The sequence below is a fragment of the Stegostoma tigrinum genome, chromosome 2 (assembly GCF_030684315.1).
Source record: "Stegostoma tigrinum isolate sSteTig4 chromosome 2, sSteTig4.hap1, whole genome shotgun sequence".
Classification (NCBI taxonomy): domain Eukaryota; kingdom Metazoa; phylum Chordata; class Chondrichthyes; order Orectolobiformes; family Stegostomatidae; genus Stegostoma; species Stegostoma tigrinum.
The window spans coordinates 112,734,658-112,755,191 of record NC_081355.1 but is presented as its reverse complement, the minus strand read 5'-3'; the positions used below and the strand labels follow the sequence as shown (position 1 = coordinate 112,755,191).

The following is a 20,534-nucleotide window of genomic DNA, read 5'->3' as shown; positions in this document are numbered from 1 at the left end:
TGGTCTGTTTGAGTGCTTGTTGGTAGAAGTGAATGAATTAGGCAGGAAGTGATCCAGCCCATGGAGAAAGGTCTTGGTATGATTTTAAGAGATCCGGCAAGATAATTTATTAACAGGAAATGCAAAGCAGACACAAATGGATCTGCGGACACTGTAAATCAGGAACAAAAACAGAAGTTGCTGGAAACGTTCAGCAGGTTTGGAGGAACAAACAGAGTTAACATTTCGGGTCCGGTGACCCTTCCTTCTGAGGCCGGAACATTTTATGATTTAAACAAATAACTTAGGTGAAGGAATTGAAGTTACTGTTCCTAAACACAGGTAAGTAGGAAAATGACATGAAAAGGATGTAACAATTTGAGGGAAACTAATGAGGAAAAAGGATAAATAATCCCATTGACCTGATGGATTGTATCTTGGATATTAAATGAAGTACCTAAGAGTGGTAGATGTACTGGTGACAATCTTTCGAGAATCCACAGTTTCTGGAAAATTCCCAGAGGACTAGAAAACTACTAATGTAACACCTTTTTGATTAAAAGGGGGAAAAAAAAGACAAAAAAAAAACTATAGGCCAGTTAGTTTAACATCTTAACAGAGAAAGTGCTAGATTTCATTTTAGAGGGTATAATACAGCACATTTAGAAATACATAATATAATCAAGCAGAGTCAACATGGCTTCATGAAAAGGATAATCATGCCTGATAAATGAATTGGAATTTTTTGAGGACGTGACAAGCATGATAGATAAAAGGAAACCAGTGTCACCAATCCAGTGTGTCCCATCCTCCTGCCTTAAACAATACCTGGGACAGAGTCTGGGCTCCAGGATCGGCCTTACTCACCCACCGCAGAACCCAGTATTTCTCCCAGTGCAGAAGCAAGTTAGCTTTGACCAGGAGTGACCACCAAAGGTGATGAGACAGAAAAGGAAAGTTGGAACTTAATTTTACTTAGAATAGGTTAAATACCATAAAACTTGCCTTTTTTTAAAAAAAAGAGTGAATTTGTCCAATTGTGCCTATGATCACAACATGTAAACAGTTAAACACTCACTGAATGGGCAAGTATGTCCTTTTCAAAACAACCCTGTTAGGATCAAATGAGGGAGAGAAGCAGGAATAATTGCAACAAATGAAATACAGGAGAACAAAGTGACTCAAATTGGTTAAAGTCAACACTGTTATCTGAGAAAACAGATTATTCTAAGTGTATAGCTGGATGAACACAGCAGGCCAAGCAGCATCTCAGGAGCACAAAAGCTGACGTTTCGGGCCTAGACTCTTCATCAGAAAAGGGGATGGGGTGAGTGTTCTGGAATAAATAGGGAGAGGGGGAGGCGGACCGAAGATGGAGAGAAAAGAAGATAGGTTGAGAGGAGAGTATAGGTGGGGAGGTAGGGAGGGGATAGGTCAGTCCAGGGAAGACGGACAGGTCAAGGAGGTGGGATGAGGTTAGTAGGTGCAGCTTGAGGTGGGAGGAAGGGATGACCTCATCCCGCCTCCATGACTTGTCAGTCCTCCCCGGACTGACCTATCTCCTCCCCACCTATACTCTCCTCTCCACCTATCTTCTCCTTTATCCATCTTTGGTCCGCCTCTCCCTATTCATTTCAGAATCCGCTCCCCATCCCTCTCTCTGATGAAGGGCCTAGGCCTGAAATGTCAGCTTTTATGCACCTGAGATGCTGCTTGGCCTGCTGTGTTCATCCAGCTACACACTGTTATCTTGGATTCTCCAGCATCTGCAGTTCCCATTATCTCTGATCACAATCTGCTTTCTCAGTAAGGTTAGTTAGTATTGAAGGGAGACTTCGAAAAAATTCTATTTGGAAACACATACACATGGTGTCTAAATTAGGCTTTCCTGATAGACTAATGTTTTCAATTGTCTGAAGTTTATATGCTCTAAAGAGAAAATAAAAGTGTCAAACTTATTACTAAAGGAACGAAAGCATGCACAAGTAATAGCAAAGTTGTAATGACTTTTATTAATTCAGACATCAAACAGTCATGCTGGTGACCTCAAACATTACTAAAATCAGAAAAGTACATTCTTTCTCTGGCAACATTTAAACCATTCCAGAACTGATTTAGGAATAGGTCATTTTAGCACACATTTGGGGCCTTTTCAGTGAAGCATGCATAGCGATAATAGTAAACTGTACACAACCTGTCATTTGACCAGGCAAAGTTTTAAGCTGAACAGCTAAACATGCTTTAACAAACAAGGCCCATATCCTCCTCCTCGAAATAATTTGTGCAAAACACAACATGAAACAAAGCTTTCACCTTTTTAAAAAAAATTATTTCCCTTTGATTTAGTTTCATTGTCAGGTATTCATATGTGCATTTATGCTAAAAAAACATGTTTGACTCCATTATCAAGGTCACTGGAGAAAATGAAATAGCCAAATGTTCATATGTAGAGATTGGAAAAAAAAGATTTGGCAAGAGAAAATTTCTAATCGTGATTACTTTAATATTTTAAATCTACATGTATCTGCGAGGTTACCTCAATATGCAGCCTTCAGCTACTCTTAATTGCCACCCACTCTGTTACTCCAGTTGTGGCTTGCCCAGAGACTTGAAATTTAATCGCAAACCAGGCTCCCATCTCAAATGTCAAAGATATCGATCCCTGATCTATGAACTGTAAAGTGTGCACTTTTACCACTGCTATTGGGCCACGCCAGGTGGCATTTAAAAAAGCTTAGAAACTAACAGTGACAAATAAAGCTTTGCCCCAACTTTACATTAAAAATGTGGGGCATGTAGCCTCTTTCACAAATAAGCCATGAACACTATCAATGAGCAGCCAGATTGCATTGTTGACATTGCAGATGCATATGGAATAGAGTGGGACATTTTCCAATTCACTTGCATTGCTGGAAATTCTGAATGTGCACTATCAAATTATTGCAAAAACTCCCACATTCTATTCCAACATGACACAAATGGATAAAAATTAGCTTGCACCATAGGCTTTTTAATATTCCTACAGTGAACACTTAAAAAAAAACACTGTTCAATAAATATAAATCTGTCTGGCAGTACAAGACCACCCAGTGGATATAACAATAACAAATTTCTTCACAATTACTACTGCACTTCATCTGTACAAAAGACTGAGTTGTCATTCTGCAAAAGAAGCCTCCAGTTCCTCATTACCTAAGATAGCAGCAACATGTTCTTCATGAATGTCTAAATGTAGATTAGCCTCTTGAAATTAACAAAAGTGCATTCAAAATCATCTTAGGCATTGATAAGAAATCTTATTTAGGTTGCAAATAGTTGAAAAGTAACATTCATAGTGGTTCAAATTTCCAAGAAACACCATGGAATAATGCAACACTTTACCACACAGTAAAATCAAATCCCAAATAAAGAATCAATTGTCTCCATTCTGTTGCAAGCAAAACATGGTTGCAAATACTAGGTCCTATTACAGAATTCTGTGTTGAGCTGGTAGAATACTGTCACCAAACAAAGGCATGATATTGGACCCTGGGCTTCAATGAAGAGACTTCTCCAGCAGTAGTAGTGTTCTATTGTAGCACTAGACCAACCTGCAGGAAAGAAAATCAAAACTATTAGTAAAACGTTGGGGGAAAATAGACAGGTTTTAGAGAAGGCTGTAGAAATCTGAACTCAACAGTTCAAAAATTTGATAATTAAACAATAATATCATTGAAACTTTTAAGGGTATTACTTGCCAGAAGATAAATTTTTAAAATGGTCAAGAAGGTAGAACCAGAAGTATATGTTTTATAAGTTATTATGAATAAATTAAAAGTGGTAAATATTTGGAATAATTTAAAACAAGGAACTGGGGATGCTGGAGAGCTGAAACAAAAACAGGGTTAATATTTTGAGTCCAGTGACTCTTCATCAGAACTTCTGATGAAAATTTAAATTCAATGAATATGTTTGGAATTGAAAGCTACTCTAATGAATGATGACCATGAAACACTCGACTGGGATAAAATCTCATCTCGTTCATTAAGGGCCTTTAGGGAAGGCCATCAGCTATGCTTGAGGTCTGTCCTACAAATTACTCCAGACACACAGCAATGTGGCTGACTAGTTGACTGCCTTTTCCGGTGGTGCACTAGCATGCACACAAAACAGGGTAATTAGAGATGGCTTAAAAAAAAAATCAGGCTTGCCAGAAATGCACAAATCACGTGTAAAAAATTAAAAATCCTTAAGTACTTTTGTGGCCTCTGTGTCCACCTCACAGCTTATTTTCCTACATAAGATTTGTATCAGTGGCAAACTTGAATATATTAATACTCTAGCCCCGATCCATGTCATTAATATAGCTTGTAAATAATTCAGGCCCAAAACGATGACCCTTGTAGCTGCCCAATATTTACAGCCTGCTAAACTGAAAATGACTGGTTATTCCTAGCCTGTTTTTTGCCAGTTAATAAATCCTAAATCCATGTGCGCATATTACCCCATCACCTTAATTTTATCTAACTATTACTTGCATACTTTTTGAAAATTCAAACATTATATTCATGAATTCCCTGATGCACCCTAACAATCACATCCTCAGGAAAAGAAAATCTACATGAATCAAATATTTGCTCCTTATCACTAAGTGTTTGCTCTGGCCACCGGACCTACTGTTCCCTTTTTCCCCCCCTTCCTCAAATAATGGCACTGTTTGATACTTCCCAATTGCCACAAATGGTTCTAGAATTTACAGAATGTTGCAAGATTGAAAACAAAGCAATCACTACTTCTGTAGCCATCTTTTTTAAAGTTCTAAGGTGCAGGCATCATGTCCAAGGTACTTAGATAATAAAATGTGAGGCTGGATGAACACAGCAGGCCAAGCAGCATCTCAGGAGCACAAAAGCTGACGTTTCGGGCCTAGACCCTTCATCAGAGAGGGGGATGGGGTGAGGGTTCTGGAATAAATAGGGAGAGAGGGGGAGGCGGACCGAAGATGGAGAGAAAAGAAGATAGGTGGAGAGAGTATAGGTGGGGAGGTAGGGAGGGGATAGGTCAGTCCAGGGAAGACGGACAGGTCAAGGAGGTGGAATGAGGTTAGTAGGTAGATGGGGGTGCGGCTTGGGGTGGGAGGGAGGAAGAACAGGTTAGGGAGGCAGAGACAGGTTGGACTGGTTTTGGGATGCAGTGGGTGGGGGGGAAGAGCTGGGCTGGTTGTGTGGTGCAGTGGGGGGAGGGGACGAACTGGGCTGGTTTAGGGATGCAGTTGGGGAAGGGGAGATTTTGAAGCTGGTGAAGTCCACATTGATACCATTGGGCTGCAGGGTTCCCAGGCAGAATATGAGTTGCTGTTCCTGCAACCTTCGGGTGGCATCATTGTGGCACTGCAGGAGGCCCATGATGGACATGTCATCTAAAGACTGGGAGGGGGAGTGGAAATGGTTTGCGACTGGGAGGTGCAGTTGTTTGTTGCGAACTGAGCGGAGGTGTTCTCCAAAGCGGTCTCCAAGCGTCCGCTTGGTTTCCCCAATGTAGAGGGAGCCACACCGGGTACAGTGGATGTAGTATACCACATTGGCAGATGTGCAGGTGAACCTCTGCTTAATGTGGAATGTCATCTTGGGGCCTGGGATAGGGGTGAGGGAGGTGGTGTGGGGGCAAGTGTAGCATTTCCTGCGGTTGCAGGGGAAGGTGCCGGGTGTGGTGGGGTTAGAGGGCAGTGTGGAGCGAACAAGGGAGTCACGGAGAGAGTGGTCTCTCCAGAAAGCAGACAGGGGTGGGGATGGAAAAATGTCTTGGGTGGTGGGGTCGGATTGTAGATGGTGGAAGTGTCGGAGGATGATGTGTTGTATCCGGAGGTTGGTAGGGTGGTGTGAGAGAACGAGAGGGATCATCTTTGGGCGGTTGTGGCGGCGGCGGGGTGTGAGGGATGTGTTGCGGGAAATACGGGAGATGCGGTCAAGGGCGTTCTTGATCACTGTGGGGGGAAAGTTGCGGTCCTTGAAGAACTTGGACATCTGGGATGTGCGGGAGTGGAATGTCTTATCGTGGGAGCAGATGCGGCGGAGGCGGAGGAATTGGGAATAGGGGATGGAATTTTTGCAGGAGGGCGGGTGGGAGGAGGTGTATTCTTTCAGCTTTTGTGCTCCTGAGATGCTGCTTGGCCTGCTGTGTTCATCCAGCCTCACATTTTATTATCTTGGATTCTCCAGCATCTGCAGTTCCTATTATCTCATGTCCAAGGTACTTGTTGGCTTTAGTTCTATTAATTTCTTCAGCCCAACTTCTTTATTAATACAATATCCTAAGGTTCCTCACTTTGAGTGGATCCTTGGTTTTTGTCACTTCTACATCACGTTTTTCATCCTTTTACACAAATCCAAATTATCTGTTTAATATTTCTGGCACTCTGTATTGCTCATGATAATTTGAGTTTCTGCCTCTGATAGACTGATGTTTACTTTCACTAATCTCTAGGTATGTAAACTAAAAGGGAAAGAGAAGTTTTTACAACATGTTTAATTAGTTTAATCTCATTTTTTTTATCCATTTGTCAGCATTTGTTTAGTTTTAAACTCACGTGAATCCTCAGATTTACTAATATGTTTGGCAGTATTATGCTCTTTCTTCCATCTAATATTCTTTTAATGTAGCTTGTTAGCCATAGTTAGATCAGCTTTTGAATCCTCAAAAGAAATGCATAATTGCTGCAAACTATGAATTAATTCTTCTAACATTTACCATCGCCTATCTGGTATCGTATTTTTAAATCTGGTTTCACAATCTACCTTAACAATTTCATCCCTCAGATCTTCAGTTTGCTTTGATCAGATTAAATATTTAAATTTGGTATTTAATTAGATCACTGTCAAACCCAATATAAAATTCTGTTCTGTTATTATTGCTCATTCCAAAAAGTTCCCAGTGAAAGGTTATTAAGCAAATGATTTGGAAATCGACGTATGTATTCTATGAACTTTGTCCTCAACAATACTATTTCAAATTTAGTTTGCCTAGCCTATATGAAGATTAAAGAAACTCACCCCTACACCCAAGTTTTATTATTCTTAAAACCTGCAACTTATTGCATGATTTATGCTCTGCCCCACACTGCAAGTGCTGTAAGGGAATCTGTAAACTGCATCCATTATTATTTCTTGGATCCAAACAACCTAATTCCTGATTTTGCAAACAAAGATTTTTCATCTCTATTTTTCTAATCATCATTAAAAGCAGAATCTCTTGACTGGGCAAACATGAGGCACTGCAGGCATCAGCAGCAGGTGAATGTGCACTCCAACACAATCTGGAATCTCATGGCCCAGCATTTCCCTATTCTACCATTTACACCAAGCCAACTTTAGTTCAATTAAGCGTCCAGAGCATGCCAGGAACAGCACTAGACATACATTAAAAAAAAAGGTCAGCTTGAAGTTAGAAAACAGGACTACTTGTGTGCCAAACAGTAGGACCAGCAAGTAACAGAGCTAAGGATTTTGATAACCCAAGGATAAAGAAACAAGTGTTGCAGTACAGTTACAGCCAGTCATGAATGGTGATGGACAATAAAATAACTGACTGGAGGACGTGTCAATACAAATACTCCTATTCTTAATGATGGGGAGATCCAGCACATCAGTGCAAAAATGAGGCTGAAGCATTTGCAACAATTTTCAGCCAAAAGTATTGCGTGGATGATCTATCTTGGTCTTTTCCAGAGGTCTCCAACATCACAAAAGCAATCTCCAGAGAATAGGATGCATTCCGTGTGGTGTACAGAAATGGCTGGAGGCAATGGATACTGCAAAGATTATGGAATTTGATAACATTCCTGCATTAGTGCATTCCAGAACGTGCCATGCCCCTAGCCAAGCTGTTCCAGTACAGCAACGACAGTGACAATGGAAGATATCATCATTGGTGCAATCATGCAGCAAACTTGCTTAGTAACACTCAGTATGGTAGGGAGATTGACTGCTTTTGACAGAAAGGCTGTATTTGACCATGTGGCATCAAGTCAATCTAGCAAAATTTGAGCTAATAGGAATAGAGGAGGGGGAAACATTCCATTTGTTGGAGTCCTACCAGGTATAAAAGGAAGATGTACTGAAAACAACAAATGCTGGAGATCAGAACAGGTCAGACAGTGTCCTTAGACAGAGAGGAAGCTAACATGTTGAGTCTAGATGACTTTTTAATCAGAGCTGAAGTGAAGTGTGGAGGGGACAGCATTGGGTGATGGGCATTGTGGGGGTGGTGGGTGCGGCTGGAGAAAAGATGCTGGTTGTTCAGATGCGAAAACTTGATCAGAATGTGAGAATGGCAGAATGTGTCTCCTGCCAGATCTGACATTAACTAGACTCGGGAGGTTGGGGGGGTGGGGCAGAGGACAGAGGAGAGAGAGGAGAACATGATAACCAGCTAAAAGAAAGGGAAGAAACGGTTCACAATTTAAAAAGGTGTTGAACTCAATATTAAGTCTAGAACTTAATCACGTAAACTGAACTATCAGCATCGTTTCTCCACCTGCACCCTATACCAACTATCCCAACACCACCCCCACAAAATGACACCATAAATGTTGTCCCCTTCACACTTCATGACAACTCTGAAGAAGTCATCTAGACTCAAATTATTAGTTTGTCCTCTCTCCATGGATACTATCTGACCTGCTGTGATTTCCAGCATTTGTTATTGTCATTACACATTCCAGCATCTGCAGTAATTTGTTCCTCTAAAAAGATGATGGTTGGGGTTACTGGAGGTTAGTCATTCTTAGCTCCAAGACATGTCTGCAGGAGCGCCTCAGGGTAGTGTCTGGCTCAACCATCTTCAGCTGCTTCAACAGTGACCTTCCTTCTACCACAGGATCAGAATTGGGACTGCTTTGATGACTGCACAATGTTCAGGACCATTTGAAGCTCCAAAATTACTGAAGTAGCCCTTGTCCAAATGCAGCAAATCTTCGGCACTATCCAGGTTTCGGCTGTTAAATGGCAAGTAACATATGCACCAATCATACGCCAGGTGAGGACTGCCTCCAACAAAAGAGAATCTAAAAGTTAACATTCATTGGCATCCTGGGAGTTACCACTGACCAGAAATTGAACTGGAACAGCTATATAAAATCTATCGCTACAGAGTCTAGGAATTCTGCAGATTAACTCAGCCCCTCACGCCCAAAGTTTGTCTATCATCTACAAGACAAGAGCCTGATGGATTGCTTGGACAAATACAACTCCAACAACAATCGAGAATGATGATCTGATCCAGGACAGAGCTGTCTGCATGATTAGCACCACATTCACAAATATTCACTTCCCCCACCACCAATGCTCAGTACCAGCAGTACGTACCCTCCAAAAGATGTACCACAGAAATTTGCCATGGCTCCTTAAGTTTTCAACCACTGAGATGGCAACATGAGTAGAGTGCTGCAAGATCAAAAGCAGCTCCGCCTCGAGTAGTGACTTCTGATGCTGTGCATGCAGGAAATTCAGCACCTACCATAAGTGAACATTCAGTGTTTGCACATGCAGAGGATCAAACATTCATTATGAGAAGAAAATGGACGTGTGCAGTAAAGGGGCATGCAACTTAAATGGCTGAAATGGCCTGCCTGCCTAGATACAATTCCATGTTGGCACAGATTTTATTGTGAACATTTTTGGATTTTTCTTTTTACTTACACCACTTATCTAAGTCTTAGTTTCAAAGACGAAGTGGATATGTTTCTTGTGAAAAGAGGCAATTCCTCTGTTAGTTCAGTCGCTGAAACATTTGAAGCAAGTGTAATGAGAGCTATTTGCCTTTGGAGTGTCATGGACAGGAGATGTTGCTTGTCTCATACCTGAATATCTCATCTGCAGAAAGAAGTTGGCAAACACTCCAATGGTACAAACTAGGATGCCATTTACTGATGAAACACCTATCCCTTGCGAACAAACACTTTCAGTACTTCAAGAACTTCAGAGAACAAAACATCAAGCAGAGCCAACATCTGTTGGAAGTGAGAGTGGGTACTGGATTAAACTCAAGAGGCGAGTTACCTGCTGGTTGAGCTTGTACAGAAGAAAAATCAAAAAGAAACATAATACAACTGCCAAAACCTTAATCATGCCTACTTCTTAAAAAAAATTGTGTGCTCTGTTTGAAATTAATAATGCCCAGTCGGTTATGGGGAGTACTGTGGTTTACGATTTTGATTTATGGGTTTGTATATGAGGCCCAATTCTATATGTTTGTTGATTGCATTATGGGTGGAGAACCACGCCTCTAGGTATTCCTGTGCATGTCGAGGTTTGACTTGGGCTACCTTGTCCCAGTTAAGCCGATGGCCTTCATTGTCTCAGTGTATTGATATTAAGGTGAGTTCATTGTGCTATTTTGCTACTAGCTGATGTTAGTGTAACCCAATGGCCAGTTTCCTTCCTATCTGTCCGGTGTAATGTTTGTCGTTGCGTGGTACCTTATAAACCATGTTCATTTTGCACGTTGTGGGAATGGAGTCTTTAATCCTTAGGAGTATTTGCTGTGGGTTGGCTGTGGGCCACCATGATTCCTAGTGGTCTTAGCAGCCTTCTTGTCAGTTCCAATATGTTCTTTACGTAGGGTAGTGTGGTCACTGTGTTAGGTCATACTGTTTCCTCCTGACATCGTCTGTTTTGTAGGCATCTGTGGATGAAGTTGCAAGGATATCTGTTTGAAGGATCTTGTATAAGTGTTCTTTCCTCTTCACAGCATAGTTCTGGAGCATTGCATTGTGTCCTGGCCCATTTAAGTAGCATCCTAACGCAGCTTTGTTTATGGACGTTGGAGTGGTTGCTGTGGAAGTTGAGGTTTTGATCTGTATGGGGTGCTTTTCTATATACTGGGTTTGGAACTCCCAGATTGTCAACTGTTCTACTTTAACATCCAGAAACGGAAGACGATTGTTGGTTTTTTTCATCCCTTGTGAATCTAATCCCCCCCCACCCCCGAATACGTCGTTGATGAGGTGATGGGTCTCTTCTAGTTTGTTGTATTTAATGATGACAAATATGTCATCTACTTACGGGATCCACAGTTTAGGTTGAATGTGGGGGAGGGTGATGTGTTCTAGTCTTTGCATGACTACTTCTGCGAGGAGCCCTGAGATGGGTGATCTCATTGGTGTACCATTGATCTGTTTGTATATTTGACCATTAAAAACAAAACGTGCGGTGAGGCAGAGGTCTAGTAATTTAAGTGTGTTGTCCTTGCTGGTGGGGCTATTATTTCCTCTCAACGTGGCCACTGTTTCTTTGGCTAGTGGGATGCCAATAGATGTGAATAAAGCTTTGATGTCAAAGGATACCGTAACCTTGTTGTTGCTAATTTTTGTGTTCGAGGGTATTGAGGAAATCTTGTGTTGATTGGATAAAATGAGGTGATCCATCAACTAGGTGTTTCAATCTCTGTGCGGGTCCTTGGCCAGTTTGTGCGAAGGTGTGCCTGGTAGGGAAACAATGGGTCTGAGAGGGATATCTGGTTTATGAACTGCCTAAAGTACATAAAAGTGGGAGGTGTTTGAGCCTTCTGGTTTCATTCTCATGAAGTCTGTCTTGGTTATCTGCCCTGCATTCGTTAGTCGCTTCAGTGCCTGGGTGATCCTATTACCTAGCTGCGGTGTCGGGTCTTATCGCCACCTTTTGGTAAGTGCTTGTATCTACAAACAATGTCTGTGCTTTCTTAACGTAGTCTGGTTTGTTCATAATGAAGGTCATGCGCCCTTTGTTTGCTGGTAGGATTATGATGTTACAGAGATAGTAGGAACTGCCGATGCTGGAGAATCTGAGACAACAGAAAGGGGGAGGCGGATAGAAGATGGATAAAGGAGAAGCTAGGTGGAAAGGAGACAGACAAGTCAAGGAGGTGGTGTTAGAACCAGTAAAGGAGAGTGTAGGTGGGGAGTTAGGAAGGGGATAGGTCAGTCCAGGGAAGACAGACAGGTCAAGGAGGCCGGGTGAGGCTAATAGGTAGGAGATGGGGGTGGGGCTCGAGGTGGGAGGAGTGGATAGGTGGAAGGACAGGTTAGGGAGGCAAGTACGAGCTGGGCTGGTTTTGGGATGCAGTTGGGAGAGGAGAGATTTTGAAGCTTGTGAAGTCCACATTGATACCATAGGGCTGCAGGGTTCCCAAGCGAAATATAAGATGCTGTTCCTGCAGCCTTCGGATGGCATCACTGTGGTACTGCAGGAGGCCCATGATGGACATGTCATCCAAGGAATGTGAGGGGGGAGTTAAAATGGTTCGTGACTGGGAGGTGCAGTTGTTTGGTGAAAACCCGAGTGTAGGTGTTCCACAAAGCAGTCCCCAAGCCTCGGCTTGGTTTGCCCGATGTACAGGAGGCCACAACGGGTACAGTGGATACAGTATACCACATTAGCATATGTGCAGGTAAACATAGTTTGATGTGGAAGGTCTTCTTAGGGCCTGAAATGGGCAAATGTGTAGGGGCAGGTGTAGCACTTCCTGCAGTTGCAGGGAAAAGTGCTGCGGGCGGTGGGGCTGGAGGGGAGTGTGGAGCGGACAAGGGAGTTACTGAGAGAGTGGTCCCTCCGGAAAGCAGATAAAGGGTGGGGAGGGAAAAATGTCTTTGGTGGTGAGGTTGGATTGCAGATGGCGCAAGTGTTGGAAGATGATGTGTTGGATCCAGAGGTTGGTGGGGTGGTACGTGAGGACGAGGGGAATTGTCTTTTCATTCTTACTGCGGGGAGGGGGTGCAAGGGATGAGTTGTGGGAAATGAGAGACACAGTAGAGGGCGTTTTCAACCACTGTGGGAGGGGAAGTTGTGGTCTTTGAAAAATGAGGATGAGGATATCTGGGATGTCCAGGTGTGGAATGCCTCATCTTGGGAGCAGATGTGGCAGAGGCGAAGGAATTGGGAATAGGCCTTTTTGCAGAAAGGTGGGTGAGAGGTGGTGTACTCTAGGCAGCTGTGGGAGTTGGTAGGCTTCAAATGGATATCCTTTTCCAGGTGGTTGCCCAAGATGGAAATAGAGAGATCCAGGAAGGGGAGAGAGGTAGCGGAGATGGTCCAGGTGAACTTAAGGTTGGGGTGGAAGGTGTTAGTGAAGTGGATGAACTGTTCGAGCTCCTTGTGGGAGCACAAGGCAGATTATGATGTTCTTGTCTTTCCTGAGTTTATCTAGTGCTTTTCTCTCTGCTGTGTTCAGGTTGTTCCCTTTGTTCCTTCTGTGTAGTGGGGGGATTATAGTTTGTTGGATGGCTTCTTGTGTTTTGTCCGTGAGTTTGTTGTATTTTACTGTATCCTCCAGAGCGGCCATGAAGTCTGTTCTGTTTGCATCTTTGTGGTTATAGTTTAGGCCGTGTAACAGGACATCTTTCTCAGTTTCTGTGAGCTGTCTGTCAGATAGGTTTCTTATCCATGTGCCCAGTTTGTTGCTGTTCTTGTTTTTGTGGTGGATCAGTTTGGTGAGATTCTCCTGTAGTTTGTGTCTCTTAGTTTTGATTTGTGTTGATGGTGATGGCCTGTTTTAGGGTTGTATTCCATTGCTGGTCCGTAGACTTTATATACTGTGATTTTTGGCACACAATTTCTTGTTCATACTTGTGGAGTCCATTGTGGCATCATTAATCATTGCTCATAGCATTCTGTGTCCATTCTGTTCAGTTATTTTGTATGCCGTGGCGTGTTGAGAATAGGTTTGTATTTCATGCTGCAGGACAGTACCTGGTTCCTGAGACATTCGTGGAGTAAGTGAAGCTGTTCACGGGTACAGCTTGGTCAGCTGGCGAAGATTTCCCCATCAGTTTAACTGGGACAGGTAACCTTAGTAGACTAAGTCAAACATAGACACGCACAGGAATTCCTAGAGGCACGGTTCCCCACCCATACTTCAATCAACAAACATACAGAATTGGACTGCATATACAAATCCATACAGATCAAAACTGTAAATAACAGTACTCATCACAATGGATTGGACAGTATAAATTCCAAACAGAGTAGAATAACATTACTTCATCAGAGGCTCCACTGATGATGTCACCTGGCATGGTGATGAAACGTCTGAACAAAAACAAGCCAGCTCAATAAGCAAGTCAACAACCTCAATTGTCGGAAATCCTAAAGGTGCAATTGGAACTTTAACAGAAGACTTTAACCAAGGCTCTCTGGCTGACTTATCTGTGCGAAAGTAGGTCTCCTAGCTCTGGAAATAGATTAAAAACTGAAAGAACTGTGGATACTGTAAAATCAGAAATTTCTGTAAACGTTCAGCATGTCTGGCAGCACCTGTGGAGAGAAATCAGAGTTAATGTTTCGGGCCTGTATTCAGAGGGTCACCTGACCCAAAACATTAATTCTGATTTCTTTCCACAAATGCTGCCAGGCCTGCTGAGCTCTTGCAGCAACTTCTGTTTTTGTTTCTGGGAACAGTTTGTTTGGTTGCCCATCTCCCTCTCCTGTTTTAATTAAAACTTTGCTGACACAGTATTTACAAGCAGTCCTAGCTACTCATTTTTAAAGTACACTTTCATCTTGTGGTAGTAGCGAGCTGAGCTTTTCCCAGTTGCCAGCAGTGTTTCTCATGCAACCAGCAGATTCAGCGAATTAGCACCACCCTCCTGCCATTCCCTGTGTGCACTAAACACTAAGAAGATTACTCTCAAACTCAGGAACACACTTAAAAGGTCCTGCTGGAGCTGTGAAACGGTCAAAGAATCTGGAATGTGAATGTGTGTTCTCATAAGATGTTAACTGAGGGAATTTCAACATACTGAATTCTTTTAAAAATCAATGTGTACTTTTTAAAATAGTAATGTAATCAACGGACAACTTATTTTAGCATGGCTCCCACAGTTTGGATGTCACGGTTATTTGGTGAATTGGCATGCTGAGCTTGAGTGGATACCCAGCGTCGGAACAGGGGCATTAAGGGCCACAGGAATGAGTGGCACGATGGCTTGGCATAGGGTCATGGGAGAGTGGATTCAGGGCATTAAGTGGCATAGATTAGCATGATGGAGCATTGAAAGCATGCACACGGGGTGGATCATGTACGAGGGGTGAATGCTGTTTTTGGCTTCATGAATTTTTCTAACAATCTTAACCACACAATACTGTGTCTAGCTCCCACTGACAGTAAAAAGCTTCCACTCTCTTTCCAGGTTTATCCGCCCAACGCCTGGTAAACTTCATCAGTGTGGAAAGAACATCCAAACTCACAGGACAAGTTTTCCTTGGTTCATTATGCCGAATGAGGAAACGGCTATCTCTGCACTCTGAACTTGGGTCTGAAGGACAAAGTTGGCAATAAAACATTTAGCCATCTAAAATCTTTGGAAGACTGAAACTGGCCGCCAGAGCACACTTGGAAGCTAATGGTGAAATCAGGAAAATTATCATTTTGATAAGGTGAATAATTGCAAGTATTGGAAGGGGAGATCATGAGAGACAGCAGCAAACGGTAATATCAGTGTACGAGAAAATGACAAGACCAGGTGAAAGGTGTAGGGGGAAATGGGTTCAAATGCCACCACAGAATTTAAATTCAATAAATTTAAAAAAATCTGGAACATGAAAGGTAGTCTCAATAATGGTGCCATCACTGATTGCTGCAAAACCCATCTAGTTTACCAATGACCTACAGGGAACGAAAATGTGCTACCGTTACCCAGTTTTGTCTACATGTGACTCCAGACAGGTAGTTACGTGACTGATTCTTAACTGCCTTGCAAGCAATCCCTATACCCCATGACAGACAAAAAGAAAGGTTAGTACAGGTCCAAAAACTAATGGTCTCAGTGTTTACAATAAAGATATAAATGTTTCTCACCTTTTCAGGTTCCATATCTGGGCACCTCCAATTGTACAAATAGTACTGTAAATTACCATCACCTATGCCAAATTTTAGTTTTTCTAGGAATGTTTTGTTTTCCATCAGATCAAGTGCATTCAATACATCAAATCCTTTCTGTAAAAGGGAAAACAGAATATTCATTAGGAAAAAACTGGAGTTGACAGTACCAGAAAAATAAAATGATCATAAATTATTTTCTCGGTAAAGAATTTTCTTGCATGCCGTCAGAATAACTTCACTTGCCAAACAAGAACAACACAATTTTAAAAAAATATTGATAAATAACTATTTAGCAGGAGACATGAGAGTTGCCAACAGTCCAAAAATAATCATATGTAGGAAGAAAGCAGAAAACAGGGTAAGGTTGTGACAATAATACTAGTGAGTTGCTGCTTTTCAACTTGAGCTTAAAAATATCTCATTGTTGAGTGGATAAGAGAAGAATTTTCTCTCTCCTGCTTCCTAAACAGGCCTTTCTCATTCTGTCTTACTAACATCATTTCAAGGGAAATAGTAATTCAGTATAATTACTGAAATTAAATACTATCCTGGACTATGAGGATGTAATTAGAAATATGTATCTAGTAAGCATAAAATTATACACTTGTCCTGAAAATGCTGACTCTTACCAGACGGCAGTCCTATTGCGCCAAGTATGCATTTGCTTTACACTCATGGCTCACTTAAACAGATATTCTTTTTTGTATTTATCTAGAGAGTAGTCGCCAGCAGGCTACTCTTTAATGTACAGGATAATAGCCTAAGCATGCTTCACCTAATCTCAAATAAGTACTATATCTCCGTTAAAGTTCACTTCTCTCTTCCATCAGATTAATGCTTGTCTGAATTGGTAACAGATTCAGGGGTTTGTAAATTTTATGATTGTCACCTGACCATTGGCACTGAAACACATTGTACCAGCAGTTATCCACTGTTTAGAAACTGCTCTGAATGCTTCTTCCCTAATCATAGATACTAACTTCTGCAACACCAATATATTGAGTGAGATGTTTATAGCAATAAGTACAAATGTACAGGTATCTTCAAACCATAGCACTCAGCCTTTGTGTTATTTCAAATAAGTCTTAAATGGAAATCCAAAGAAAGGCAACTTTAGAATGTACTTTTACACCCCCCAAAGAGTCAGGAAATATTTAAATATCAAAATTTTAACTCTCCTCTTTCACATATGAAGGCACATCAAAAACTGTCTCCTGAATAGTACAGTTAGAAGTTTTAGTCATGTGGGAATCAGCAGAGTTTACAGAGTTGAACTTCCATCAAAATGTAGCTGACGATTTGAGACCATGTTCAATTTCAGGTAATTCAAACATATATTTCACCTTATGTTAGTTATTCTAGAAACGAACACTATTAATTACATCACTTCACTTTACTACAAAGCTGTTCAGGACAACCCATGTGAACAATTCATGCCAAAACTTCATGAATGTGCTCAAAACATCTTTGTAATTCAGTTAATTGTGATTTTATTACGCTGTAATGGTTTTAAATACACTGTTTACACTTCAAGAGATAAATATCAGAAAAGTTTACCGATTTTGCAATTATTAGTGCATCATTCATAAGATCAATTAATGGGGTTTCAGTGTGAACATTATAAAAGGAATAGGCAGCCTTAAGGTTCTTGTGAACAGGATGATGCATAACTGTGGAAGGTAAAGTGTAGAAGCTCACAAAGTCTGTCAGCTCACCATTAGGACCCTGAAAAGAAAAATAAATAGTTGTTTACGAAGGCCAACTGAAGAAATATTTTTTTTAAAAAATCAAAGTAACTTGAACTAAATTGAGACTGTAACATACAAACTATAGTGTATTCTAATCCTATGCTCATTGTCCAAATTAAGTAATTTGTTTAAGTTCACTTCAATGATACTCTATTATCTGGAAGGCGTATGTAAGTCTTAGGTCAGTTTCTTTTTCCAGTGAAACTCGGTTTAATAAGTTCAGTGTCTCTTTACACATTAGCGCACACAAGGCATGAAATCATTGTGAAAATTTCTTGGAACCCCTTGTAATACATCTCAACTTTTATTAAGCTAGGGGCACCCCAAATTCCAGAGTGGGTCTCACCATTGCGTATTCAACGTCAGAACAACTTATTTTGAATTTAGTCCCAAAGACCTCATGCACCTGTCAGATTTGACCAGATACTGTCAGTAATGAAACAGTTAGCCGTAAAACTAATTGATCCAGCCCATTCAAATTTAGCCATCCAAAACCATTCTACCATCTACATGTTACAGTATTCACTGCCTCCAGGATTTTCATCTCTGCTATTTTATTTAGTAGTTGCTTCCATACAATGATGACTTTGCATGAACGATTTCCTGATATCACCCACAAATAACCATTCACTAATCTAAACCGAACATGAACAAGAATTAAACTGTATAATGTTACCTCCATATTTTATGAAAAGCACATAAATGTAGTTAAAAGATCAAATTCCCAGCCTTACCAAAAATTTTAAGACTTACTACTGACGTTTTAAGAAGACCTATTCTACATGAACTCTTTAAAGCTTGAAACTATTCATACCTAAAAATTAATTTAACAATAGTGTGAAGAAATGTGTAGAAGGGTAGATTAAAGGGTTGGTTAAAAATTAAGCCAGCTTCACTTTTATGGGAGGACCATTAGCTCAGAAATGTAAAACTGCAAGTGAACTGGGCATGATTGTATCATCTGCCAGACAGACAATTTAACTAAAAAAATGTGTTAAGAAACAGAGATATTTAAAGAAGCATCACCCTCTTATGTTTCCTAGAGATCGAATCACCTCGATTCCCAATTCAAATTAGCTATTGGCATGTAGAAGGAAGGAAACTCAATAAAAAGCTTAAACGCCTTCATGGTGCTTTCAAAGGTAATGCTAATAGACAACATGGCTGGTTATTTACTTGCTCAACAGTGTGCAGAACACGGTACTATGGAAGATAATATTAAGATTTAAACATTAATTTCCAGCAATTTCGTGATGGTTGACTCTATACTCCCAGGCTGTACCCATGCTGCATTGTTTCTAAGTTAACAACTTTGAAAACAAAAGTGTTTAATTTTCCCCTAAACATCTCTATCCTGTCATCAGAATTGATTGGGATGAAGTGGAGAGAAAGCACCTGAACTATAATTGGAGGCTAGTGAGTTTTGAGAAGATTTGTAGCTCAGTTTGAGTTTCTGGATGTGAGTTTGCTCGCTGAGCTGGAAGGTTAGTTCTCGGACGTTTCATCACCATTCTAGGTACTGATGATGTTACCTAGAATGGTGACGAAACGTCTGAAAACTAACCTTCCAGCTCAGCGAGCAAACTCACATCTATAATTGGAGGCAACAGCCGAGGAGTGTTTTCCAGTGATCTGTTCTTTACACTATTAATTCATGAACTGGATGAAGTAGTAGAGTGTTATTTGTTAAAGTGTACAAATATCAAGTTGTGAGGGACACTAAATGGTATAGATTGGGCAGGAAGTCACAGAGGACTAGACAGATAGTTATTTTAATCCATCCTTTTCGACACAACTGTATGGCAGTTGGGATCTGAACCAGGATCTTGTGTCCAGAGGTAAGGACACCACCACTGTGCCATAAGGCACTAGGACTAGACAGATTAAGTCGGTGGGGCAAATAGTGTTCAAGTGTGCGCAAAGCAATTTGGGAAAGCAAGTACACAAATCACTAAAAGTGAGCAAACAGGTACAAAGGCAATTAAAAAGGCTAATGAAATTATCTCAATGAGTGTGGAATACAAAGAAGTAGTCATTTTACAGTTGTACAGAACCTTGATCAGAGTTCATTTGACAGGAAAGACAAAGTGACTTTGGAGAGGGTGCAATGTAGATGCAAAAGAATAGGTTTTAAGGGTTAAATTATACAGTAGCACCTGACTGCCAGCCTCCCAACTGCCATATTGTATACAGGAAGCATATCTCATTCTGGTAGTACATTTCACCCACACAACTGAGGGATCAATCAGGTCCCCAACTGCACCAGGCAACCACCTCAGTTATCGCGCTCACCTCCTGATAATTTGCCAATGGCGGCCAAAGATTATTCAAACACCTTGAGCTCATTTTTTAGTTACAACTACAATCATGTTCAAGATGAAGCAATGTGATTGACTCTAAATTTTTTTCAGAAATGATATCATGAGCTACTCAGTGGTATCAACTGCTACAAAATCTAAACAAAGAAATGAACCCGGATGGAGCCCCGGCACCGACAGGAAACAGTAGTGCGAAACACAACCCCGCTGATCTTGCCAAATCCTCTTTACCAACCTCTGGGGGAAAGCACAAAAGTTAGGACAGCTGACCCACAGACTAGTCAAGCGACAGCCTAAAACTGTCATACTCAGAATCATAACCTGCAGACTGCAGCCCAGATACTATCACCACTATCCACGAATAACTCCAGTCCAACAAGCAGGGCTTGATTGTCAGTGATTCCTCCCATTACCATTGTAATACTTGCAAGAATGTGAAAAAAAGCACATTCTTTGGCAAGAATATTCCACATTTTGTGTCAAACATTTTTAAAAGATGTTGCCAAAGCTAGATTGAGCATATTGCTATGTTAAATATGTATGCGTTCCTATGTATTCAGTGACATAGCGTCCTTTTCTGCCAGTATCCTCAGCATGAACTTAAATTTTGCCTAAGTTTTTGTAACAAATCAAACTCTGAACAAACTTTATGAACTTA

General features: G+C 41.1%; 1 protein-coding gene across 1 annotated transcript in view; it reads right to left on the bottom strand.

Moving 5' to 3' along the window:
* Nucleotides 1–1,972: 1,972 nt before the first annotated feature.
* nmt2 (N-myristoyltransferase 2) overlaps nt 1,973–20,534 on the bottom strand; it is a 55,154-nt gene continuing 36,592 nt past the window's right edge. Inside the window, exons 10-12 of the mRNA XM_048555429.2 lie at nt 17,368–17,535; nt 15,787–15,924; nt 1,973–3,569 (exon numbers count right to left, since the gene is read on the bottom strand). Coding sequence (XP_048411386.1) covers nt 3,549–3,569; nt 15,787–15,924; nt 17,368–17,535 — 327 coding nt within the window. The 3' untranslated portion in view covers nt 1,973–3,548. The remainder of the gene's footprint in view (nt 3,570–15,786; nt 15,925–17,367; nt 17,536–20,534) is intronic.